The sequence below is a fragment of the Littorina saxatilis genome, linkage group LG9 (genome assembly GCF_037325665.1).
Source record: "Littorina saxatilis isolate snail1 linkage group LG9, US_GU_Lsax_2.0, whole genome shotgun sequence".
Classification (NCBI taxonomy): domain Eukaryota; kingdom Metazoa; phylum Mollusca; class Gastropoda; order Littorinimorpha; family Littorinidae; genus Littorina; species Littorina saxatilis.
The window spans coordinates 45633552-45660823 of NC_090253.1; the positions used below are offsets into that span (position 1 = coordinate 45633552).

A 27272-nucleotide genomic window follows, 5' to 3' on the forward strand; every position below is an offset into this window, starting at 1 on the left:
TTATTTCCCTTTGACCAACGGGGGTGTCCGTCTATACCAGGCCTTGTATAATTTTAATCCACCAATAACTCCCTAACCGTGTGTTTGACTGGTCCCAATTTTTGTAAGGACCGTCTCAGGAATGTATAGAACCTGTTCACCAAGTTTGGTGACGATCGGTCCGTTCATTCTTGAGATCTACTTGCGAACACAAACACATCGAGTGAAACCTATACACACCCCTATACCGGGGGTGTAAAAATCCTATTAGCTGTATGTCAGCGGCACAATGCAACCAGAACCAGCGTTTATGTGGAGTGATCGGGTACTGGTCACTACCGCGAGCGTCACTACCGCGAGTACCACTACCGCGTCTCACACTAAAGTTGTGTTTCCGTACCCGCGATAGCGTTTTTCCAGCGGTGCGACGAAAATCAAGCACATAGAAAATGACCAGGAGTGTTTCCACACGCGCGACGCGTTAGCGGCGCGACAAGCGGCAAGCGACGCGATTTTTTTGAAAGGGTCCTGGAGCGATTTTTTTGCGTTGTCGCGCGGCAACGCGGGAGTTTACAGATTTTACCGCATGTTTAAAACGCAAGTACGGAAACACGTCACGCGTTTGCGCGCGTTTTCTTTTGTCGCTGCCGCTGTCGCGGGTACGGAAACAGAACTTACCGCGAGTACGACACTACCGCGAGTACGACACTACCGCGAGTATAACACTACCGCGTGTCACACTACCGCGAGTATAACATTACCGCGTGTCATTTTATGACTTCCATGGCTGAAGGCAAAGGTTGAAATGTTTCCTTGAAATATAAAACAAAAAGGCCTGGTCTGTTCTCTGAACACTAATTCAATGTTTGTCATGCTAACCAAGAACTCAAAACGATCAGAACACACTATCAGAATACATATAGAATGGGTTGCTTCCAATCAAAGCCGTTAGAACACAAACTCACAAGAAGTAAGTTTGCATGCGTTCTCTCTACGGTTATGGTACTCGCGGTTGTGGTACGCGCGGTAGTGTGACACGCGGCAGTGTTATACTCGCGGTAGTGTCTTACTCGCGGTAGTGTGACACGCGGTAGTGTTACACGCGGTAGTGTCGTACTCGCCGTAGTGTGACACGCGGTAGTGACGCTCGCGGTAGTGTCGCATAACCGGAGTGATCTGGAAAGGTGTCAATCTCTCTCTCTCTCTCTCTCTCACTCTCTCTCTCTCTCTCTCTCTCTCTCTCTCTCTCTCTCTCTCTCTCTCACATACACACACACACACACAAACACACACACACACACACACATACTGATGTCATCTGACTTACTTGGTATCACAAAAGGTGCTGCCTTGCCGGTTTTTGCTGAAAAATAACTCCGAGACAATTAGATTCAATGAATACAATGATACAAGTAACCGGCAAGTCATAAATCCAAGAAGGTGTGGGGACCGACACAAAATAGGCTGGTTGTGGGGTCCGTCACAGAGAAATTAGGTCGAAAGTGGGGTCCGACACAGAAAGTGGGGACCGACACAATGAATTATGGGAACCGTCACGCCTACGTCACAAAAGTGTGTGGGGACCGAACACAGCCAATTTCACTGACTACTTTTGTTGTTTTTATTATTACGGCTGTTTGGATGGCCCTACAATCTTGAAACTTGGGCTGTCTGCTACAGACATGTTGAACTTTTTGCTGGACCAACGACAGTTCCAAGCAGGCATTTTTTGGTAGGATATTTCTTGCCGATGCTACGAATTATGCAGTTTTGCAGTAAAGTGGAAGGCATTCTACCTAATAACGGCTAAAATATCAAAAACCTTCAATCCAACAGCACCTAGGCATGTAGTGTAAACACTCACAGATCTAACAAGACCATTCTCAGAGAGCAACATTGCGTAATACTACCATAAATGGATGTTTTGTCCGCGAATTTTGGCGTGTGGGAACCGAGTGGGAACCGAACACAAAGGGTCAGGGCACCGGACACAAAGCGTAGGGGAACCGTCACAGTGTCACCGGTGTGGTGTGGTGGCAGTAGAATGATGGTGGGCGTTCTTCTCAGTTCATCCTTCCTCTCTCCTCGGCGAGGACTCATGAGACCCGTGCTTGGGCCTCATCTCTCGCTGTCTTCAAATCCAGGCGTCTATCTGAGGTCTTGGGCGCCGCTTACTGGAGATCAGAAGACGTCTTCCTGAATTACTATTTGAGGGACGTCTCTGGCACTCGTCCTTATGGATGCAACGTCCTACCTGCGGTCGTGGTTGCCGGGCAGGCTCTACCCAGAACTTAGGGTGAGTTGTCTGTCTGCTTATATTCATGTTTTATGATCCCACCTCCTTAAGTAGCAATCTGCTATTTATGAGATTTGGGGAAGTAATATGTAATTTAATCAAAAATTTTAGTGTAAATTTTCATTTGATTAATATACTTACCCAAATCTCATATCAAATGCCCTCCCACCTACCCCGCTTTCAGACTTGCTCAGGCTTGTCAAGAAGTGAATTGAAGATGGCGGCCGCGTGTCACGTGGCGATAAGGGGAGCCTACCCTGAGGTATCACGTGGTCTAGTGACTGTTTATGTGATTTTTCTTTAGGGGAGTGGCTTCCCTTGTGTTACCAGGGAAGCGTGTTCAACGTTTAAGCACTTAACGGAAGTAAATTGCTATTTATGAGATTTGGGTAAGTATATTAATCAAATGAAAATTTACACTAAAATTTTTGATTATATATACGCTTGTTGATTTTATTTTGACTTGTCAGTGCAAGTTTACTGTGTTTTATTAGATCTGTAACAAAACGATTACACAAAAAAAACATACAGTGGGAACACCCCCCCCCCCTTTTTTTTTAACTTTATGACTTCCCTTTTAGTTTAAGACCCTGTTTTCTGAGTCATTTTGTTCATAGCCTCTGTAGATTCACCCCCATTTTAAGACTCCCTCTTTTTTAAGAACTGATTGTCTCAGATTTTGGAAGTCTTAAAAGGGGAGTTCTACTGTACAAAGTAATAACATGATGACTCACTGACTGATTTCAAATTCCAGATGATGGGAAGAAAAGCGGGCTTGGTGGAAGCCGGTATACCAAGAACCCCCTTCGCTCAAGTTAATCGCCAGACGACGCACAAAGGAGACTTGGCTGGTGTGGATCTCAAGACAAAGCGGGGACTGTCCACACCTGCAGGGAAGCTTCAGGCATTTGCCTCTCAAGGCTTGTTGCAAAGGTGAGTCAGTATGGAAGTTTGAAAAGTGTGCATGGTACAGGGATGGCCAAATCTCGAATTTTTAACTCACCAGCTTGGCATGTAATCTGAAGAAAGTTACTAGTCTGCCAGATTTCGCTGGCCTGGTACATACCACAGTTCATGCATCTGCAGTGTTAATGTGGCTTTGAAATTCAATTGTAAAACCAAAAGTGTTGCATTTGACTAGAATTTTCACTGGCCAGCCGGGCGAGTTGCCAGGCGGTTTCTACTACTGTACTAGCCCGGCGGCTTTTTTACTTGCCCATGGCGATCGGGCGGATGATTTGGTCGTCCCTGATGGTAGCATGATATGGTCAGTAACAACAATTATTGTTTCTCGTGAAAAAGACACCAGAATTAGTGCAGGTACTGAGGTAGGTCAGAAACTCTGCAAACACATTACTACATTAAATTCATTGTCAATCATACATCATTGACAGTGTGATGACTAATATTCTAGGTCTTTTTATATTTTGTTTTATTCTTTCTTCCTCTCCAGGGATGTCGTTAGGTGTCGGACATCGGACATATACAGATGAAAATCCCCAAATGTCCGATTCACATTGCCGCATGTCGGTCAGATGTCCTGTCGTTTTAGCCTGAGCGTGGTCATTGTCCGATCATGTACTCCATTCCTTCGGACAGCGCGATATTCGTTAATTTTCATTTCAAGATACAAATCTTCTAAAAGACCGAACGTGTTCAGCTGACACTGAAGTTGCCAGTGCTGCGTGCGGATCTTTTCTTTTGTCGGGAATTCCCGAACCGTTTGCGGTATGCGCCGTTTGGGTATAACCGTCTCTGTGCAGCGCACTGGTCTAAAAATAGTGGATTATTTTTAGATCAGTGCATGCTACAGGAGTATGGGAGACAACTCCAACTGACCAAATTTGTCGTCTGCTTTTGTTTTCGATACGAGACGAAGCACTGAATTTGCCGCTGAAAAAAACCCTAAAGCCTGCAAAAGATCAGCAAAAGCTGAACACGTTTGGATTTTCAAGAACAGAGGAATCTCAGGAAAGCACAGCGGCTGAGTACTGAACACCAAGACTGGATGATGCGCATCCAGATGGGAGGGCCCTCTTCCGTGGCCGGGAACTCGGAGTGGGTTGCCAAGGCTGTTGACAAGTGGCGGTCACGAGGCTGTTGACAAGTGGCGGTCAGGAAGCCAGACTGAGAGAAAGATCTTCTCAACAGCTGACAGCAAATGAAGCAAAAGACGCTTTCAACAGCTCCAATGATGCAGTTACCTGTTCTTTTTTTCATATATTCTGTCGACCTCTAGTCATGAATATCTTCTAGTCATGAAAATGCAACCCATTAATGATCATTTGTTTTCATCTTCTCAGTATTTCATTAGATCAAACCGATCATTTTGTTTTTCAACTTTTATCCAAATCATGCAGTTTGTAATCAAAGTAAGAGCTCTGAAGTTGTTCATGTTGGTTTTTTTGTGTGGTTTCTTTGATTTTGAAACTAAATAAATACAACATTATACGCACACTGTGTTGATGTATTTACTATATTATGTGTGTGTTCTACAGCGCGTGGGTGCGTGTGTGTGTGGGCGCATGACTTTGGAACAATTCCATGGAATGTGTTATAAGCTGTTTGGCGCAAATTCATAATGTCCTATTAAACTTTCTGAAAGCGGTCAAATGTCCTATTGATGCTGAAGAACTCAGGACATTTGTCCTATAGGTATGAATTTGTAGCAACATCCCTGCCTCTCCTTCTTTTTCAAATCAGATCAAAAATAAAAATGATGAAGGTGAAACAAGCTCCCAAGGCAAGGAGTGAGACTGAGAGCTGGAGAACAGAGGGCCTGCTTGCAGGACATGCAGTTAATCTGTTCTGCATGAATCATCCAGTGATCCACCTTAATCTTTATTCTTAAAAAATAAGGTAAAGAAAAGTGGGTTACATGTTGTGTATTTTGCCTTTTTTGGCAATACTGATACATGTACACAGTACAGTGATAGCTGCTCAAGGATCAATGTTCTTCACAAATACTGAGAGATGTGTCTAGCAGTAGAAATGTTAATGATGGCATCATATATTTTGTTTCAGACAATGCAGTGGAATGGTTACTTCTCTTTCAACACCACTGCGTAATAAGGACAAGCAAACGCCGTTGAGGGTAATCTTTATTCTATTTTCGTGACCATATTTATTACAATGTGGTTTTTCCTTTTGAATCACTGACTAGTACAATGGAACCCCCCTTTTATTTAAGACTTCCCCCTGTTTAAAACCTTCATTTTTGACTCACATGCGAAGCAAAAGTGAGTCTATGTACTCACCCGAGTCGTCCGTCCGTCCGTCCGGACGTCCGGAAAACTTTAACGTTGGATATTTCTTGGACACTATTCAGTCTATCAGTACCAAATTTGGCAAGATGGTGTATGATGACAAGGCCCCAAAAAACATACATAGCATCTTGACCTTGCTTCAAGGTCAAGGTCGCAGGGGCCATAAATGTTGCCTAAAAAACAGCTATTTTTCACATTTTTCCCATTTTCTCTGAAGTTTTTGAGATTCAATACCTCACCTATATATGATATATAGGGCAAAGTAAGCCCCATCTTTTGATACCAGTTTGGTTTACCTTGCTTCAAGGTCAAGGTCACAGGAGCTCTTCAAAGTTGGATTGTATACATATTTTGAAGTGACCTTGACCCTGAACTATGGAAGATAACTGTTTCAAACTTAAAAATTATGTGGGGCACATGTTATGCTTTCATCATGAGACACATTTGGTCACATATGATCAAGGTCAAGGTCACTTTGACCCTTATGAAATGTGACCAAAATAAGGTAGTGAACCACTAAAAGTGACCATATCTCATGGTAGAAAGAGCCAATAAGCACCATTGTACTTCTTATGTCTTGAATTAACAGCTTTGTGTTGCATGACCTTGGATGACCTTGACCTTGGGTCAAGGTCACATGTATTTTGGTAGGAAAAATGTGTAAAGCATGTGAGTCGTATGGGCTTTGCCCTTCTTGTTCCAATGTTCTGCTCATAGCCTCTAATCAACCTCCATTGTAAGACTCCATCCATTTTAAGACCTGATTTTCTCAGAATTTGTAAGGTTTTAAGGGGTTTGGGTGCCGCTTTCAATTCTGACACCAAAGTCTTCAACCACTGGCGATGAAATGAAATTTGTCAGCTTCAGAGAAAAAGTCTGTGTGTGCGCGCAGCCTGTCCTATTATATTTTATTTGTTTCTATTCTGTTAATGCCCTATATATCTTGATTGTCATGTTTCTTCCTAATTATATGTTATTTCATAAATTATATTTGTTCTAAAATTATGAAAACAAAAGAGGCAATTGGTATTAGACATACATGTATGTAAGTATCATTACACATTACCGGGGTGTGTTTTGGAGCCTTTCACATCCAGAATGTAGAACATTTCCACAATTGATGTTGTAATGAACGCGGAACTTTATCTTTCTTTTGTTTTTGTGTGCAGAAACAAGTTTTCCAGAAGGATGATGAGGCAAGGCACATGTCCAATGCTGTGAGTTGGGTTTGGGGAGTGGAAACATTTGACAAAACTACTTTTGGGAATTGATTCCCTTTGGGCGCAGTGGAGTAATGATGGAGAGTGACCGGTAGTGTTGGCTTTGAGTGATTTCAGTTGGTGCAGTGCACAGCAAGACCTATTTTGCGCAGTGATAGTTGGCTAAAATGCGTGCAGCACCTGAAGGATGAAACGAGAACAATTTTCTCGTTTCAACCGGTAAATTACCGGTAATTACCGGTTAACGCCAATACTGTTTTCAATGAGGCTTTTTTTTTTTACTAAAAATTTATGTCACTTAGAAACCATGCTTGAAGTTGAAATTTTACAAGAGTATGTACAGTGATAGTTGGCTAAAATGCGTGCGGCACCTGAAAGATGAAATACGCACAATTTTTTTAATGAGGGCGACCTGGATTTCCCTGTCACTTTTCAATGAGACATTTTTGTTTTGGAACTTTATGTCACTTAGAAACCATGCTTGAAGTTCAAATTTTACATGAGTATGTACTGTGGTCTTAAAATTCTCATTCTTATGTTTATATAAAATATACAGTAGTAAAATCTGGCGACCACCTCCCCATAACAACCTCCTGCCCATTACGACCACTATTTTATTCATCTGTCCATAGCGACAACCACTTAGAATTAATTATAGACAGGTTTGACTGAACATGAAATGGTTTATTGATTTTATGCTGTTATTCCTCATTTTGTGTTTCAGTTTGAAGAAGGCACTCTGTCCTTCTCCCTACCGGCCTCTCCAATCATGAAGCTGCCGCACCCAGAAACCAGCAATGACTTGCTTCCAGTCACCTCGCAATCCTGCCCGGAGGTCTTGTCTAGCAGTCTATCACTGCCGCCCATCTCGGATTCACCGCCTGGCAAGCCCAGTCCCCCATTGGCTGCATCTCCAGATGCTGGTGAATCATACGTCGGTACAGTCAGCTCATTCCACTCACCAGTTGCAAATCTCTCCCTTGACTGTAAAGATGCATCGTACGGCAGTGAGCAAGATCCTGCTTGTGAGACGGAGTCCGAAGCTGACGTTTCCTTCCATAGTGTTAGAGAGTCAGCTAGTGGCAGAGTCGATTCTGAAGATGCCTGTGAACCCACAGACTGGGGAGATACATCAGAGTCGCAGCATTCTGAAGCTTCAAGCAGCGACGTCTTTTCCGATGAAGGCGTTAGCTCGGGAACGGAGTCGCCTGAAAAGAAACTGCCTGCTGGTGCAGGTACCAGAGAGGTAGAAGCTGAAGTGTCCAGGACCCTGAAGGTACAAACGGAATTGAGTGACACTGATTGTTTTGGCATCGTTGGCAGTGTTCTGCAAGACATGTTGCTGACAGTGGTTGAAGAGTTTGAAACACTAGCACAGGTCGGTGGTGAAGCTTCTGAGAGAGAGACGATTAGCGAAGATTCAAGCCATTCTGCCGACCAAGCCCAGCCACCTCAGTCTCGTACCTACATTGGGGAATACACCAAGTTTGTCAAATCCTATGCACAAGGGGATTCCCCTGCGCTCGCCAGTGGCACGTCAAGCTTTACTGACGTCACTCCCTTCAGCGAGACCTCACTGCCAGAATGCAACAGTTCCTCACATTCTTGTTCACCTGAAGTCGTCCTTGACAGTCTAAGTTCCTTCGTCTTAGATTCTGATGACAGTTTTTCGAGTTCCGTCACAGTTCAGCGACACCTGACTTTCCAAGATCTTGACAGGTCGACAGGGTTTGTAAGGTCATCAGAATCCCAATTTGACCTGAGAGAGAAGAGCCCAGGTGATGTAGGTTGGCAGAGAGAGGGAACGAAAACTCCCGAGAACAGTCCCTCAGGTTACAATCTTCCTGACCAAGGCGTGGAGTTCCTTGCCCTCCCATCTTCCACCTCGCTGCTCAGGCATGCGCCAAAGATCCATGAATCACGCCGCAAATCTACAGGTTCTTCTGCTGGTTCAGGGTCCTCAGATTCATCTTCAGGTATGGCCGACTCTTCTCAAGCTTCTGCAGCTCAGGCAGAAACTCTTAACACAGCTTCCTCTCCTGTCGCCATTGTGGTGAGAGATGTTCAGACAATGACGATCGGCACAGAAATAGTATCCACTTCTCTGTCAACGATTCCTGTGCTAGCTCAGGAAAAAACAAGTTTCACAGAAAGAATTGAAACTGAAGCTGTAAGACTCAAGACTGTGGAGGCAAGGAGCGTTGCTCTGTCCCCAATGCCGGTGGCTGTCGGAGAAAAAGAGATGAATACAGATGCCACAGAAACAACAGACGCTAACACAATGACGTGCGTGACAACCAACAGCATTGCTTCGTCCCCTATAGCCATTGCTGTACGTGAGATGAACACCATGACGACGGCCACAGAGACGGCAGAGGTTGGCATGGCAACAGAGGAGGTGCAGTGTCAGGACCACAGTGTGTTGGCCACGATGGATATGGACAGCAAGACCACCATGACGGACAGCACTGGCAGTCGCAACATGGCCACCACCATGACGCCCTTCAAAGCCATGGCCAAGCAAGGCCGCAGGTGAGCAAGCAATCCAAATCTCCGTGATTTTGCGGATTTCCGCAAAAGCAACACACACACAAAAATGCACACGAAAAATTAGTTAACTCATGTGAGAGGGACAAAAAAGTGTTTTTGTTGTTGGTCTTAGTGAAATTTGGATTCTCTGTTTAAGCGTTAGAACTTGAAACACGGATATTACAGTTGTCACTTGTCACTTTTTACTGTCAGATTGACTTCAGAGGACATTCGCAAGCAGCACCCACGCACCCTAGCCAACCAGCTTGAGACGCTGACTGTCAGCAACTCGCGCCTGGAGAGTGAGCTTCGCTCCGCTCGGCAGGATTGTAAACAGCTGCAGGGAGAGCTCAAGGAGGCCAAAAAGTCCACGTCCACCATTGAAGCTGAGATAGCTGCTGCTGATAGCCACAAAATGAAAGAGTTGAAAGAAAGAGAGGTAGTTTATTGCTTAAATTATTCTTAAAGATATCACTTCTGTCATTTTTGAAAATTCTGTGAGAAGAGTTGTAAAAGTTTTTATGCATTTTGTGTTTCCTGTTTAGAGTGTGTCAAGTTGTTTTCAAGGGAGGAATTTTTGACTGTGACTTGAAATTTGTTTACCTTGATTACAAATAAATATTTGGATTGTTTTATTAATTTCAATCACCTTACAAAGCAAAACCACAGGTGTAACTGTAATACATTCCAAAATATGAGGGGGGGGGGGGGGGGGGGGGGGGGGGGGGGGGTTGCCGCTTTTGTTGTTGTTGATGATGATGATCATGATGTTGATGAGTATGAAAAGTAAAAAAAAAGCCACTGTCATATTATGGCTCAGTTAATAATTCCTCTAACAATTGGTCTGTGTCAAAACAGCGCCAGAAAGAAAAGAAATGTGGGCAACTGGAGCAGCAATCCTCAGAGCAGCAGAGCAAGATAGCCGCCCTTGAACAAGAGTTGTCCACCCTCAAGGCAGAGAGTGAATTATCAGCACAGCAACAGGCAGAGGCTCTGGCAGTGCTGCAGGAGAAATGCCAGATGCTGGAGCAACAGGGGATTCAGGCATCTAAGCAGCATGAAGGAGAGGTAATGTGGTGTAGTTCTGACTAGTGTTGTTTGCTTGTTCAAGTACTTGGTAGACATGTTGGCATTATACTCGCACAGATTGTATTATCCATTTTACACAGCAGTGTGAGGTAGTAAACACAAGTGTGTATTCTATATTCATGAACGAAAATAATATTGCTGACAAGTGTTTTCTACAAAACTAGTAGGCCTGACAACTGGATTGGGTATATTTTTTTTTTGGGGGGGGGGGGGGTCTCATTATTTTTAGACTTAAACTGGTAGAATATCAGAAAAGGCCGGGTACATGACGAAGCGTCCCGGTACCGAAGCGTCCCGGTACCGAAGCGTCCCGGTGCCGAAGCGTCCCGGTACCGAAGCGTCCCACTATAACGCGTCACAGGGGTACCGGGACGCTTCGGGACGCTCCCGCGCAGTAGGGCACGAAGCGTCCCGGTACCAGTCACCACGCACATCCTCGGCTCGCATGCCAATGTATTATATAGCAAAGGGAATGCCTGTAATTCACACAGAGCAATCACTTGGTCTTAAACGTGCACAAGACAAAAACTTTCATACTGGGGGAGCGAGCCAGTCTGAAGAGTACTCGGGTCCAGCGCGAGCGTTCTTTATTACCCAAATGAACCCAAACAAACCCAAATTAACCCAAATGATACAATTTAAAAGTCGGAGGCAGAACTGAAAAGGCTTTTTCCGACGCTCACGCTTGGTGAAGCCAGAAAGCGTGTGTGATAACAGACATATCCCTCTTGTGAACGGAAGCCTACGGACTTTTCCCCCGAACTTGTCCACACGGGTACAGTATTTCCAAATTGGTGTGTTGTGAGTACAGATCTAAAGTAAAGTTGGGGAAAAGTTGGACAAAAAGTGATTTTTTTTTTTTTACCGAAAGCAAATCAAGGTCTGTGCAAAATTAAAAAAATCAGTGAAGTCAAGGTCAAATCAAGGTCAAGATTAAATTTTTAAAAATGGTTAGTCAAGTCAAGGTCAAATCAAGGTCATTAAGGTTTAAAAAAAAAGTCTAGTCCTGTGACGCGTTATAGTGGGACGCTTCGGTACCGGGACGCTTTGGTACCGGGACGCTTTGGTACCGGGACGCTTTGGTACCGGGACGCTTCGGTACCGGGACGCTTTGGTACCGGGACGCTTCGGTACCGGGACGCTTTGGTACCGGGACGCTTCGGGGTGTCCCCAAAAGGCCAGTTCTCAATATTTCTGATGCTTCCGTCTGTTAATTCATCCATCAGTGACTGTCGTTGGTTTGTGCATCAGTCAAGCATTTGAGCAATAGCATCTCAATTCCCACTTGTTATTCCCTGCAGGTGGAGGAGTTGAAAGCTAGTCAGGAGTCCAACAACTACCACCGCCAGTTGGAGCGTGCCCAGCAGATGGTGAGAGAACGAGAGGCAGAGCTGAGTGAAATTCGCGCACTCTTCACAGATCTGCAAACAACAGCAGAAAAGCAGGTACGGTAAGACCTCCAAAAATCTGATAAAATCAGGTCTCAAAAAAGAGGGAATCTTAAAATGGGGTTAGATTTACGGAGAATTTGAAAAAGCAATAGGTGCTTGACCTTTCACGTGATGCTGAAGGCTACCAAAGATGAACAATTTGTTTGCTTATATGTTCGGTTTTTGAAGTTTTTTTAATGATAAAAATCTGTGTTTTCCAGGAGAAAGTCAATACTGCTTACGGGGAAATTCAGAGCAAAATTCTCCTTCTGGTCAACGAGAACCGCGCCCTCAAGGAAACTGTGTCAAAGAGGGTAAGACTAACAGTTGATTTTGTGTTGGAGTCTGGGGGCCCGGTAGCTCAGTTGGTAGAGCACTGGACTTGTGATCGGAAGGTCGCAGGTTCGAATTCGGGCCGGGACGGACACGGATCAACTTTATGTGCAGACCCAGAGACGGAAGCCATGTCCCACCCCCGTGTCATCACAATGGCACGTAAAAGACCTTGGTCATTCTGCCATAAGTGCAGGTGGCTGAATACACCTAAGGCCACAAAAAAAAAATTGTCTGTTTCTGGTCACCCGACCGACCCTAAATTTCGGCCCCCAGTTAAGGACAGGCTCTAATTAGATTAAGAATGCCCATTGGTTTGGTCATGTTTCAGGCCTAATTAGATCCATTGGTTTGGTCATGTTTCGGGCCTAATTATATTAAGAATGCCCATTGGTTTGGTCATGTTTCAGGCCTAATTAGATTAAGAATGCCCATTGGTTTGGTCATGTTTCAGGCCTCATTAGATTAAGAATGCCCATTGGTTTGGTGACCGGCACGGTTGGCCTAGTGGTAAGGCGTTCGCCCCGTGATCGGGAGGTCGTGGGTTCGAACCCCGGCCGGGTCATACCTAAGACTTTAAAATTGGCAATCTAGTGGCTGCTCCGCCTGGCGTCTGGCATTATGGAGTTAGTGCTGGGACTGGTTGGTCCGGTGTCAGAATAATGTGACTAGGTGAGACATGAAGCCTGTGCTGCGACTTCTGTCTTGTGTGTGGCGCACGTTAAATGTCAAAGCAGCACCGCCCTGATATGGCCCTTCGTGGTCGGCTGGGCGTTAAGCAAACAAACAAACAAACAAAATTGGTTTGGTCATGTTTCAGGCCTCATTAGATTAAGAATGCCCATTGGTTTGGTCATGTTTCAGGTCTAATTAGATTAAGAATGCCCATTGGTTTGGTCATGTTTCAGGCCACATCAGATTAAGAATGCCCATTGGTTTGGTCATGTTTAAGGCCTCATCAGATTAAGAATGCCCATTGGTTTGGTCATGTTTCAGGCCTAATTAGATTAAGAATGCCCATTGGTTTGGTCATGTTTCAGGCCTAATTAGATTAAGAATGCCCATTGGTTTGGTCATGTTTCAGGCCTAATTAGATTAAGAATGCCCATTGGTTTGGTCATTTTTCAGGCCTCATTAAATTAAGAATGCCCATTGGTTTGGTCATGTTTCAGGCCTAATTAGATTAAGAATGCCCATTGGTTTGGTCATGTTTCAGGCCTAATTAGATTAAGAATGCCCATTGGTTTGGTCATGTTTCAGGCCTAATTAGATTAAGAATGCCCATTGGTTTGGTCATGTTTCAGGCCTCATTAGATTAAGAATGCCCATCGGTTTGGTCATGTTTCAGGCCTAATTAGATTAAGAATGCCCATTGGTTTGGTCATGTTTCAGGCCTCATTAGATTAAGAATGCCCATTGGTTTGGTCTTGTTTCAGGCCTCACTAACTCGAGAGGAGGGTCGGTTGGAGCTGACCTCACTGGAGCAAGACAAGGCCAGCCTGGTGGAGGAGGTGGACAGCCTGAGACTCACCATGAACATCAACAACAGCAACCTGGCAGAGGTACGGATGGCCTGTGCTTTATTCCCTGGAGTCATGCCTCGGGTGCGACGGGCGTAGTGGATAAGACATAGGCCTCCCAATCGGAAGGTCATGAGTTCAAATCGCGGCCGTCTGGTGGGTAAAGGGTGGAGATTTTTCTGATCTCCCTGGTCAACTTATCTGCAGACCTGACAAAGACAAAACTATGTGATAAAATCAAATACCTTCAAGTTTACAAAAATGTTTAATTATGTGCATCTCCAATTTAAAGTTTTTGTTTAAGGGGAGGTGGGCCAGTGCACTACCTTTTTTTTAATTTTGAATGTTTTATTGTGTCTGAATGTTATTTTATGAAAGAAATGAACAAATGATGACAAAGAATAGTCACTTTTTGTATTTTCGGTTGCTGGTTTTTGTTTTACGCGACAAAAACAGTCAAAATACAGACAAAAGTGGAGTACAGGAGATACACGGATTTTCATCAGATGTGATTGTCACACTTCTAATTATTGTTTTATTTTATCCTTCTGGGTATGCTCTAGGGGATTACGAAGCAGATCTTGTTTATTATATTTATATTTGGAGTTAGGAACACTTCTTTGTTACAACTGTCAAACTTTAGGGTAACGCTTGCGAAATTATTTTTTGAAATAATCTGGATATGACTATAATAAAATTTCAGCAAAATCCCTTCGTAATCCCCCAGAATGTTATATTCTGCACAAACTACAAAAGAAAATATTGCTCTAGCTAAATTACAGCCAGAGAAATCGCGTAACCCAAGACGTAACCGTAGGCAAAATGGCTGAACTGAGAAAAACGACATTGAAGATTGAACACCACAGAAACACTATTGAAACAGACACACAAGGACAAAACTGTGTTATGAATGAACAGCTTAGTTTATTTGAATTGCAAACTACTTAGCCTTTAGCACGCCAGCAGAGAATTTATGCGTCCATCCCTTCTTTCCCTCTGTCAACCAGCATGGGGATACTGCCCCAGCGCTAAACGTGTATCAATGACCCGATTTTCGTTTGTATTTGCATGCGAGAATAACGGTATTTTTAACGGTAACTTACTTGAGCCAGAACGAGACTTATTTTCTTCCGTTATCTCGTCGATTTGTTGGTTTCCTCGAAGTTTTCTGCTTTTGTTTTTACATCGATACAGTACTTTGGTGCTTCGACAAGCAAGATGGAGGATGATGAGTTTGAAACTTTCGTTTGAGATGTTTTTTGACAACAAATCGTACGTGGAATCTGAACGATTTACTGAGGAAGCTCTTCGCAATGAACTGTGTATCGCGGTGAAGAAAATGACACAGTTCGTCAAGACAGTGACGGAATTTACGAAAGTGCAGATTGATACAAACAGTTGCTGATCCAGTTCGTTCGGGAAATGGCAGGCCCAGCAAACATTACCGATAATCTGACTGATGTTGGATACTTTCTCCTGTTTTTGGTTTTTTTGCGTAGCAAATGCTCAACTTGCTTGTCGAGGAGATACTGCACAGAAACTGACTCAAATTCAGCGCAAAGCAAGCCAGTGCCGAGACGTAAAAAGTGTGCTGCATGGCGTGTTCGGGAATGGCGACCTGTGGATCTGCGTGGAGATCAAAGCTTTCCTCTGTATCGGAAACACCGACAGAATCCAAACTTTGGCCTAGTACCAGCGGAACTACTTGTTGTTGCTAACCGAACTAATAAAGACATTGTCCTCTTTCTTATTTCGAGCCATTGTTATCGTATCAAAGGTTGTTTCTCAAGGAAAAATTCGCTTTCGGTTGTTACCGATCGTTTGATGTGTAACCAGGATGTTGTAAAACCGAGTGAACTTCGGGTGTTCCCGTCATGGCCGAGAGTCTCTTCGGTAGTTTCCGTATGCAAAATTCGTAAGCTGAGCATGCGCACTCACAAAGTAAACTGGTTCCCGATTTCGGTTTATGAAACGAACCAATGGATGTCGAGTACCTTCCAAATAAGGACATTTCCGTTCGATTACGATTGCTGCCTTTGCAACGGACAAGTGGCTGAGTGAATGGAACATTCATCAAAACACTGATGTCATGTTATAGGTCAAGAGCTGCTGCGCAGTTTCGTATGTCGTGAATGCACTGTTTTGCTGAGGACAAAGCCGTAACTAGCCTTTGAAATGAGACATTTTTTGGCGGGGGAATATCGACTACAGAAGACAATCAATGCCACACATGTTCACATTTTGTCTTTATTGACAGATAAATAGGACACTTTTGACAAAAACACCGACACACATGGATGATAGGTATGTTATGGAAACATAATCTGCTAAAATACCCAAAACAGTGTTTTGAACGATTTGGTCAATTTTGCACTGGCCCACCTGCCCTTAAGCCGCTTCTAAAACCCTTGAAATTTGTTTACCACTTGTTTTTGTAGAACCCCCTAGCAAGAGTGATGCAACCAAACACCTTCAAGTATAGAGGTTTTTGATTTTGTGCATTGATCCCCCCCCCCCCCCCCCCCCCCCAAAAAAAAAAAAAAAAAAAATGTGTGCTGTTTTTAGTTTTAAAGCCAGGAGAGGCTCTAATAGCAACTCGTGAATTGCTAAAAAAAAATTCATTTTCAGCTGGTTAGTTACAAATACCTTCAAGTTAACAAGATTTTTTACTTTTGTGGATCTCCAAATTTAAGATTTTGTTTAAGCTTATACAGTCCTGAGACATCCTGCTTGCTGGCTCACGCGCAGAGAAAAATTTTCCCTCTTTATCTTCACTCTCGCTTGCTTGCTGCAAAATCCTTCTCGCGGAGGGGTTTTTAGACAGGCTTTCTGGTTTTCCCTTGACTGTATAGGGGCTTCTAAAAAAACCTCTTGAAATGTGTTTACCACTTGTTTTTGTAGACCCCCTAGCAAGAGTGATACAACCAAACTTCTTCAAGTATAGAGGTTCTTGATTTTGTGCTTTTGTTCCCCCCCCCCCCCCCCCCCCCCACCCCATTTGTTGTTTGTTTGCTGTTATCAGTTTTAAAGCCAGCAGAGGCTCAAATAGCCCCCTCATGAAATGCTAAAATTAATTTTCAGCTGGTCAGTTAAAAAAAAAACTTCAAGTTTACAAAATGTATATATTATGCATCTCCAAAAAGCTTGTTTGTTCTAAAAATTTAAAGTCAGGAGAAGCCACCTAAACCCTCCCTAAAATGCTAAAATTCATTTTCGGCTGGGGAGCGCTGCCCGCCTAGACCCCCCAGCAAGGGTACTGCCCCTGCACCCCGCCGGAGCCTTGGTGGCCCCTGGACCCCGGCCTTCCAAAATGTTCAGTCCTGGCAACATTTTCGGCTCCCACCCATGCAGGTAGCCAAAAAAAAATTCTATTTGGGGCTTTCCTTGAAGGGTTTTGAAGCAATATCTTTGAAACTTAAGATACTTCCAGGGTTTGAGGACCTCTATACATAATCCAAGTGTGGTTGATCCTGGTCCATCTTCAGGGTAACAGTAGGGTCAAGTGGGAGTTAATAAGTACATGAGGGAAACTAGCCCGTCAATTGACGGATTTCCGTCAATTGTAAAAATGTTGTGACGGAAATTCCGTCAGTCCGAAATTGTGACCCCAAACAATTATTTTGAAATCGGTTTACTTGCAGCGATGTTCACGAAACTCGTTTGAACTGCTGACGCAATTCGGTTTCAGCTTTCGGTTTGAACGGAAGTACTCTTTTGTGTAAGAATACAGCCCGCGTCTTGTTGTTGTTAGCTTCGCAGGAGTCTGACTTTCGGGTCGCTTCATTTCTCTGACAGCGAATAAAAGGCTCCATTTCCAAAGGAAGCCGCTTTTTTCCGTGTTTTGACGGGCCAATGAAGTGATGAAATGATTAAAGCATAGAAGATACCCGTTTTAAGTATAAACGCTTCAACAGAGTTGATCGGTGCTGACCAACCGAACAAACGCGCGTAAGCCGCAGAGTGTTTTCGGAAGTGGCTTCAGAATCATGATACACCATGACATTTGTGTGCCATCTGCTCCAATTTCCAAAGTGAGAGATAAGGGAATTGTCGGGAAGAATATGCATGCGCAAGAACTTGCAAACACCACAAGAAAGCTGTAAGACTTGCCGACTTCGTGATAAAGTCTAAGTTTACGTCGACCATTTCATTCTTTCTTTCAATGGGCCGTGCTCCGTATCTTTGGATCTTCGGTTCAACTTCAATGCGTATCTTTGGTGTAGTTTTCCGGTTAGTCATCAAATAAACAAGTGACAGGTGTTCATGTTCTATGTGATATATGGCTGCTGTTTTTCATGTGTTATCAGTTTTGTCATTTTCTGTTTGTCTTTGAGCGTGTATCGTTATGTGTTATAAGCGCATGATCCAGTGACTTGTTTGGTGAAATTGTTGTTTTGTACAAGGGCATTGTTTTTGTGGCTCATCGACTTGATAGGATCTGCTGTTACTTATTACTCATTTCTCTGCTTGCTTCAGCACAGTCTATCTTTAGCTTTCTGACACTCTTTTAAGCAGAATAAGTTGGAATGGACCTCTAGTGCTAGTGAGAATGGACTAAAAATAAAAATCGAAGATTTTATGTTTTTCTAAGGCTGATCAGTCTCTTAAGGTTTTGACAGGCATTAAAGTGTCACATTTTTTTTTTTAGAGCCCAGGAGAGGCCATAAAATCTATAAAACGTCAAAAAAAAATTCAGCTGCTGCGCTGCCCCTGTACCCCTGCCTCAGAATTTTCAGTCAATTTTTTTTTTTTAGGTTTCACCCATGTAAGTACATGTAGCTAGTATCATTTTCTTGAGCGTTTACTGAGCTAGAGCAGCAGATTATTTGTTTCTAGATAATAAAAAAAGAAGACACTGCAGTAACCAGGTTAGGTACTTGTTTTGATCAATATTTCGGTAGATAAACATTTCAATATTGATCAATATTTTGGCAGATATTTGCTTCTAGTTCATAAGTTTGACGAAGTGAGTCGCATGAGCATTTGCTCTTCTTGTTTATGAAATGATTTTGAAATTCTTAAGAGAGGGTTCTACTGTCTAGCACTTTGGTTCAAGCTGTGCATTTCTGCTTTCAGATGGAGAAACTCTACTCAGCGTCATCCACTGATCTGATGACGGCTACCAGCAAAGTGATGGAGCTCAACTCAGAACTTTTTGGAGCCAGAAAAGGTATCAGTGGATCAGCACATGCAGGCGCTGTCTTTCTGCCTGTGTCTCTCCCTCCCTCCTTCCTTCCCTCCCTCCCTCCTTCCTTCCCCCTCTCTCTCTCTCTCTCTCTCTCTCTCTCTCTCTCTCTCTCTCTCTCTCTCTCTCTCTCTCTCTCTCTCTCTCTCTCTCTCTCTCTCTCTCTCTCTCTCTCTCTCTCTCTCTCTCTCTCTCTCTCTCTCTCTCTCTCTCTCTCTCTCTCTCTCTCTCTCTCTCTCTCCCAATCTCTCTCTTTCTCTCTCTCTGTAGCTGGTTTTTCCCTTCCTGAAACTCCCATGTACTCTCGTGTTTTTTGCATGAGTGGGGTTTTATGTGTATTACCGTTTTATCCTGCTATTTAGGCAGCCATACACCGCTTTCAGGGTAACTTTACATGATTCAATGTGTTTCTGTCTGTTCTCTATAGCGATGCAGGATGCACTGCTGTCCAAAGAAGCACTGGCCAAGCACGCCAGTGAACTGGAAGAAAGGTTATCGGCTGTACAGGAGGACCGGGCCTCAGTCAGCGCTGCTCTCACCCACACCCAGAAACAGCTCCAACAGCGGAGCGCCATGTGAGTCTGCAGGCATGACATTTCTTTTACAGTGGTACCTGCCATGAAAGGACTCCCTTGGGACCAGTGAAAAATGTCCCTACATTGCAGGTTGCCTGTCGTGACAGGTACATTTTGGACTAAGACTAAGGGATGCCACAAAGTGTCCTTTTAAGGGAGGTGTCCTCTCATTGCAGGGGCCACACATCGCAGGTACCACTGTACATGCATTTCTGATTTTTCATACATTTTCAGAGCTGCCAACTGTTACTCTTTCAGCGTAGCATGCTACATTTCAAGAGCAATTGCTACGCCAAGCTAAAGATTGCTACGCTTAAACAAATAATCACAAGCATGCAACAGTTCCCTCTTTTGTGTCCTGGTGTCTTGCTTCCCACTCGGTGTAGCGGTCACAAAATGGGTAATAAAACATCGTCTACACTGAAAAATTGCACGGCAGATACTCTCTAATGAGCATTTTATGTTCGTGAATTCTCATGAAACTTTATTAAAATGTCTATTCTTGTGCAAGATGGCATAAATGCGGATGTGGGAATACATTTGAGAAAATGCTACACTTAATCACCATTTGCTACGGTGACAACTGACATTTTTAAAATGCTACACCCTAGGCTTCACAAGGGTTAGCAGTTCTGCATTTTAGAGCCACAACTGAAGGGGTTTTGCATTTTTGTTAGTCAAAATATGCACTAAAACGCAGGTACATGATTGTATAAGCCAAAGCTTTGTTCACTAGGAGCAAATTTAGTTACCCCAAAGCCAGCTCCTGCGAGTGTGCTGTAGAAATTCAAGCATGCAGTGTTGTGTTACTTTTGCAGGCATGAGAAGCTGCAAACACTGAGCAAGAAAATGAAGGCAATCTATGAGGACAAACTGGAGAAGTAAGTATCCTGGCTGTGTGTGCGGATCTTTTGCTCACGTCTTGACCGCGTGCATGCTAGGGATAGAAAATGGCCACATATGTATGAATTGGGATTCGTTTCAATTTCCCTTTTATTACATTCATACTTTATTATCCTGCTAATTCGTCTAGTAGGAAAGCGTCGAGTGGCAGTGATTTCCTGTGATAAGGGAGCATGTGCGCATGCGTACAGAGCAAGAAGCGAGCTAACAAACTTGAAGGATAAAGACATTGTAACTTGGTAACGTGAATAGCAGTTAAAATCGGAATTGAGAGCCCTTTAGCTAAATAGGTGTTGGCTGCTAAAGCCACTTCAAATTTCCCACACTTCATGAATCGGTCTCTTGGGTGTTTCTACCAGTATGGCTCTGGGGGTGGAGAACTTGCAGAGGACGCTGGACAATCGCGAGGTGGACATCGACAACCTGGAGAAGGACCTGTACGAGTGTCGCAACATTATCGTAGAGCAGCGCTACAAGATCGACGCCCTCGAGTCGGAGCTGCGCCAAAGCCGGTCCGTCGCCACTCACAAGCAGGAAGAGGAGGAAGACATTGAGGTGAGATTCACTGAGATGATGATGGGTTAGGATTGTGTGTGTTGCACTTTTGTCTTTTTTAGACTGCATCTTCTTGTGATTTCCGGCAGACTCTAAAGCCTGTTACCCTTGTCCCTCTTTCACTCAAAGTTATGCCCAGAATACATCAGATTGCATACATTTGTTATCGTTTTCTGGGGGGGGGGGGGGGGGGATTAGGGCAGCCCAAGATGGGCACGTCAGCTTTGCTTTGTCTTCTTCTTCGTTCATGGGCTGAAACTCCCAAGTTCACTCATGTTCTTGCACGAGTGTGTTTTTACGTGTATGACGGTTTTTATCTCGCATACGCTGATTCGGGGGAAGCATACTGGGTAATTTTGTGTTTCTATAACCCACTGAACTCTGACATGGATTACAGGATCTTTTTTGTGTGCACTTGGTCTTGTGCTTGCGTGTGCACACAAAGGGGGATAAGGCATTGAGGCGAGATGATGATGGCTTAGGATTGTGTTTGTTGCAGTTTTGTCACTTTCTGTTTTAGACTGGATCTACTTGTGTGTGTGTAAAGCCTGTTACCTTTGTCCCTCTTCCAGTCAAAGTTGTGCCCATACTTTAGATTGCATTCATTTGGCTCTGATTTGTAATGGTTTTCTGGGTGGAAGGGAGGGGATGGGCACGTCTGCTTTGCTTCGTCACTTGGATCGTCCACACACCAAAACTTTGTCCTTTCTTTTATCCTGTACCATTTCAAGCGCTGTATGTAATAACTAATATGCTTGCGTTTCCGGTGTCAGTTTTTCAAGGAGAGCAACGCCTTCCTGGAAGCAGAGCGATCGCTGTATGTCCAGAGCATACGAGACTTGGAGGAGAAGCTTAAAGTTACCTCCCTTGAACTGACGCAGCAACAGCAGGCAGCAGAAGACGCAGAGAAGCTTGCTGAGGAACTGCAACAAGAGAGAGTCAGACTGCAGTGAGTTGCTTGCATGCACGCGCACAGGCGCTCACACACGCATGCGGACACAAATGCACGCGGGCACAAGCACACACACGCACATCACCTACATTCTCTTGGTTATGGTTCAATTGTTTGGAATGAAATCCAATCATATATTCCCCTCTGTGCATTGTTCTCTTTTCTTTGTGAAATGTTGCCAGAATACTGTTTTGTGCTTTACTGCTTCATCGTAAGACAGCATTTCATTCAAACACTTGGCTTCCTTTTTCACAAACAGGTCACTCTAAATCAAACTCTAAATAAAATAAATAAAAAAATAAATTCAAATAAATAAATGCGGATGAAAGTTGCTTGTTCATTTCAATGCTTGTAATTCTCTCAGGTGCCAGGAGAATGGTTCCGAATTACTCCCACTTTATTACACATGTCATATGCATGTTAGAGTGCTTACTTCCCTTTGTTTATCACACTCTAAATCAAGAACAATTGTGTGTCCCTTCTCTGCAGGTCTGAACTGTCAAGTGTGCACAGCCAGTTGTTGAGCATGTCCAATGAGTTGGCTCTGGCAGAGGAGGAACAGGAGATGAGGGAGACGGTTGCCATGGCAGCCGCTAACGATCTCCTGCAACACATGCAGATCATGCTGGCAAGCCTGAAGAAGAAAATAGGTCTACAGGTGAGAATGTGAAACCATGCAAAGCTATTTTGCAAAATGGATTTCAGGCCCAAGAAATCTTGCACCGACTAGTGATTTGCGTAGGTTTATGCAAAGCAAGATATATTTTGCACAGCAATATGGCTAAAATGCATGTGGCACCTGAATAATGCAATATTCATGCAAAATGTTGCAATGGCCTTGACCCCTGCTGACAGCTGCCAGAGCCTGTAGCATTAGATTAGAGAAGATGGGGTTGGGGGGGAGGGGGACACACAAAAAGGAAAGAAATATAGACAAGTTAGGGATGGAGGAATGTTCCTTGGCAGATGACATTGCATCTTCCTTTTCCCATATCTGTTCATTTTATCTTACCATTGCAACATCTTACACAAGACATGAGTGCTGGTGTTCCCAGCATCTACAGCATACACAGCCTTTGGAACAATTTTCAGACGGATATTATTTGATACTTTGCTCTTCAAATCCGATTTATGTAGCTAAATTTGTTGAGTTATTTGAACTTGACAGTAGTAGTGGTAGTTCATGCCTCAGTCCTGGGATGCAATGCTGGCTACACTTGATAGTCGGCTTTATCAGCTTTATTCTTTCTTTGGCTAAATATGACGATGGTGTTGAAATTCCAGTGTTTTTTGCATCAGACTGAAAACAACCAAATTAAAATTGAAAACATTGTTTGCAGGATGTTCCTGAACTGTACTTGGAAGCACAGCCACTATCTCTACAACCACCACCCCCACCCCCACAACCCCCACAACAGCAGCAGCAGCTTCAGCCTAGCAGATCCATCAAGAGCAAGCGCCACTCTCGCAAATCCTTCGTCTCCAAGATCCTGAACGCAGCGGTCACCACAGAACCTGGCTATGGGGGACTGTCTGCCACTATGGAGGAGGACGATATGGACAGAGTGGAAACCGGCAGCTACACCGACGAAGTGTTGAACGTTTCCGCCAACAGAGGAGTCAAAGAAGTCAGCGTCACTTCGTCAGACTTTATGCCAAGAGCTTCAGCTGTGGATATGAGCAGGGCAGAGTCACGAGCAGGGAACAGTTTCAGGAACGCTTCGTCAGTCTCGGTCGCAGATTACATCGCCAGCTTTACCCCGTCTCAGCAGCAAAGTATTCCATCCTCGTCCAGGGTACCAAAGTTAGGGCTCTCTCAGGCCAGCGCTTTCACCCCTGTCCACGGCTCCTCCTCCCTCCCCCAACACAGCCTCCTCCACCCCCCGTCCTCAGAACCTCCCTCCAGCGCTTTCGCCAAGATTCGAACCATCCCCAAATCCAAGCGGCGCTCAGAGCAGCCAACATCGTACCGCTCACCGGGAGGGAGGGGTGATGGTTTGGAGAGAGGGGGTGGAGGGGAGAGCAGTCTGCTGGCCTGCATGGCATCGTTGAAAGAGGTGTTCGCCCACATCGCGCGTCTAGCCAGCATCCTGGACCGCGCCACACACCTCTCCCTGCAGGACCTCAGGGAGGAAAAGTGAGTCAGGAACACCTGTGTCATGCAGGATTTCTATGCACGTTTTTTTTCTCAATCTGAACACAGGCTCGGGTAGCTCAGTTGGTAGAGCACTGGACTTGTGAACCTAAGGTCACAGGTTAGAATCCCAGGTCAACTGTATGAGCAGACTCAGAGATTGGGAGATCCATGCCCCACCTCCGTGTCACCACAGTGGCACGTAAAAGACCTCGGTCATTCTGCCATAAGTGCAGGTGGCTGATAACACCTAAACACGCACACACCTGGGTAGCGCGACTCTGTTGCTGCTAGCTTTCCACTGGGAGGAAGCGACCCGAATTTCCCAACATCGGGATAATAGAGGAAATGAAATGAAATAAAATAGCACTTTTTTTATGTCGGAAATGTAGACATGTCTTGGCTTGAGGGAGCCCTTCTCATGAACCTCCGCCTAAAATTCCCCACCTCCTCCCCCTCAGGAAGCCTTTTCATTTCTGTTCCAGTCCCATTCCTGTGTCCTCTAAGCAAATAACAATGTTGTCTTTGTTACCCAGGTGCATCATGATTTTTACATCTTTTTCTGCACTTTTTTCCCTTCTCACTGTTAGCTTTACATCCTAATCAGCTCAGCTTCCATCTGTTGAGTTTCTCAAGTTTTGATAAATATGACAGATCAGTTTCAAACTTTCAAGTTGATCAAGAAATTGCCCTAATTAATCCCTTATTTGCCATCATTTTGGTAGCATCATTGTCACCTTCTCATTTGACAGTGACATGTTGCGAGAGAGGACAGAGATTCTGGAAGAACGCATGGAGCGAAACAGTGCCCAGCTCAACATCAGTTGCCAGGAAACGGTTGCCAAGGACACCACCATCACCCAGCTGCAGCAGCAACTGCGGGAAATGAGGGAACACATGATGACACTGACGGACCACAAGTTTGAAATCAAGGTGAGGGCAGTGGCAGAGTAAGAATGAAGTGTTTACCAATGTCGCTTTGTAGTACAGTGGAACACCGCTCTTAAGACCTTCACAAATCTGGGAAAATCGGGTCTTAAAAAGGAGGGAGTCTTAAAATGGAGGGGGTCTTAAAATGGAGGGGGTCTTAAAATGGAGGGAGTCTTAAAATGGTGGGAGTCTTAAAAAAGAGGGAGTCTTAAAATGGAGGGAGTCTTAAAAAGGAGGGAGTCTTAAAAAGGAGGGAGTCTTAAAATGGAGGGAGTCTTAAAATGGAGGGAGTCTTAAAAAGGAGGGAGTCATAAAATGGAGGGAGTCTTAAAAAGGAGGGAGTCTTAAAATGGAGGGAGTCTTAAAATGGAGGGAGTCTTAAAAAGGAGGGAGTCTTAAAATGGAGGGAGTCTTAAAATGGAGGGAGTCTTAAAAAGGAGGGAGTCTTAAAATGGAGGGAGTCTTAAAATGGAGGGAGTCTTAAAATGGAGGGAGTCTTAAAATGGAGGGAGTCTTAAAATGGAGGGAGTCTTAAAAAGGAGGGAGTCTTAAAAGGAGTCTTAAAATGGAGGGAGTCTTAAACAGGAGGGAGTCTTAAAATGGGGGTCAATTTATAGAGGTTAGGAACTGAACATCAGAAAAAGCAAGGTCTTAAAAGGGCGGCAGTCTTGGAATGGGGGTTCCACTGTAGTTGACTGTGTTATTTGTGGGGTGGAAGGACGGCTTTCCTCAAGAAATGTGTGCGTGATGGACCAAGAAAAAGTGCACAATTTTCACATTACACAAGAAATGAAACGCTGGATGCAAAATTGTATTCACATTCTATGCTGCTTCCGGTGAATAAAACAGTGATATCTATGTAATCTACCTCTGTTTACCTGGGTGTCTTTGTTCTGTTCCTCATACAAAAAGCACTCATCTTCTTGTGTAAACAGTTCACCTTGTCATCTCAGGACCAGACAGTTACATGGGATAAGACCATCCCTCCACTTGGTCACATACCAACAATGAACAGCCTGGGTGTTACATGGGATAAGACCATCCCTCCACTTGGTCACATACCAACAATGAACAGTCTGGGTGTTACATGGGATAAGACCATCCCTCCACTTGGTCACATACCAACAATGAACAGTCTTGAGTGCTGTCTGTGCACAGAAGGATTTTTTTTATGCATTAATTTTGTGAAATCCACTAGTGGGTTTTTAAAACCTAATGTATCAAAAGATTGCAGATCACCTCAGCAAGCAGTCAGGATGTTGGTTTTTGGTACAATACCAAGTGGAGGGATGGTCTTATGACAATGAGATCCTTGTCAGATCCAGCTTATGAGTAAAACTGTTCAGGCGAGAAGAAGCTTGCTTTTAATACACGTACATGTATGCAAGCACATTTTTCTGCCAATTCCCAAAGTTGGAGAGATGGTTTCAGGATTTACTGCCTGATATATATATGGACTGGGTGGAGCTTTCTGTTTGACCAAGGATGTGAGCACATGTCTGAGGTGCACAAAGCGAAATTGGGTGAAACCCAAACGGGTAAGAACAAACCGCGGTGTCTGATTTGTTGAAATCATAACAAATCTCAATTTGAACCAATCGAACACCGCGGCTGGCTCCCACCCGGTTGGTAACTTTCTCGTGCACCTCGGTCCAGGTCTCACCGCATGGTTCGTCTATCTGTGCAGCGTCTGAGCGGACAGGTGAAACGGCTGGAGAGTCAGCTGGAGAGGGAACACAGTGAGAAAGAAATGCTCTCGGCTGAGCTGGAGTCTCTTCTCCATCGTCTGGAGAACACTGCTTCCTCCTCCTCCACTGAAGGGGGCGCAGCTCAGGCTCGCTGCCTGCGTGAAATCATCGCCCTTAAGAAAAAGGTAGGTCCCTTTGAATTGGAGTGGGCTGGTTCTTCTTTACTACAGGCTAATAGCGGTCGGATTGGGAAAGCTTGTGGTGTAAATCTGGATGGTCGACTGTTTACTCTAAGTTCTAACCGTTTGACTAACGGACAACAAACCGTTCAATAAACAACAGGTCAATAGTGGGCATTGTCAGTGACCTGGGAAAGCTTGTGGTGTAAATCTGGATGGTCGACCGTTTACTCTAAGTTCTAACCGTTTGACTAACGGACAACAAACCGTTCAATAAACAACAGGTCAATAGTGGGCATTGTCAGTGACCTGGGAAAGCTTGTGGTGTAAAGCTGGATGGTCGATTGTTCCACTGGTGGGCTGTTTACTGTAACCCTTGGTAACTGTCATGCTAATGGTGTGTTCATTGATTGTGTTTACCTGACCAGTGATTGCACTAGCGCTTTTACAAACCTGTAGTGTAAGATTTGTGGCTCTCAAAGAAACTTCTCACTCTCTTGCACCAACTA

The 27272-nt window shown here is 44.3% G+C and overlaps 1 protein-coding gene and 1 long non-coding RNA gene across 2 annotated transcripts in view; one reads left to right on the forward strand and one right to left on the reverse strand.

Moving 5' to 3' along the window:
• The window catches only part of LOC138976217 (early endosome antigen 1-like), a 45547-nt gene that overhangs the window by 14825 nt on the left and 3450 nt on the right, over positions 1–27272 (forward strand). The window contains exons 3-20 of the mRNA XM_070349052.1: positions 3030–3208; positions 5300–5369; positions 6711–6758; positions 7486–9293; positions 9504–9729; positions 10149–10358; positions 11681–11824; positions 12031–12123; positions 13579–13704; positions 18739–18832; positions 19275–19422; positions 20241–20303; positions 20685–20880; positions 21654–21829; positions 22322–22490; positions 23173–23969; positions 24719–24899; positions 26584–26769. Coding sequence (XP_070205153.1) covers positions 3030–3208; positions 5300–5369; positions 6711–6758; positions 7486–9293; positions 9504–9729; positions 10149–10358; positions 11681–11824; positions 12031–12123; positions 13579–13704; positions 18739–18832; positions 19275–19422; positions 20241–20303; positions 20685–20880; positions 21654–21829; positions 22322–22490; positions 23173–23969; positions 24719–24899; positions 26584–26769 — 4914 coding nt within the window. The remainder of the gene's footprint in view (positions 1–3029; positions 3209–5299; positions 5370–6710; positions 6759–7485; positions 9294–9503; positions 9730–10148; positions 10359–11680; positions 11825–12030; positions 12124–13578; positions 13705–18738; positions 18833–19274; positions 19423–20240; positions 20304–20684; positions 20881–21653; positions 21830–22321; positions 22491–23172; positions 23970–24718; positions 24900–26583; positions 26770–27272) is intronic.
• On the reverse strand, positions 11409–22386 carry LOC138976226 (uncharacterized). Its single transcript, XR_011458915.1, has 4 exons — positions 22266–22386; positions 21743–21803; positions 13674–13871; positions 11409–11800 (listed from the first exon to the last, which is right to left on the reverse strand). It is a non-coding gene; the product is annotated as an uncharacterized lncRNA (long non-coding RNA).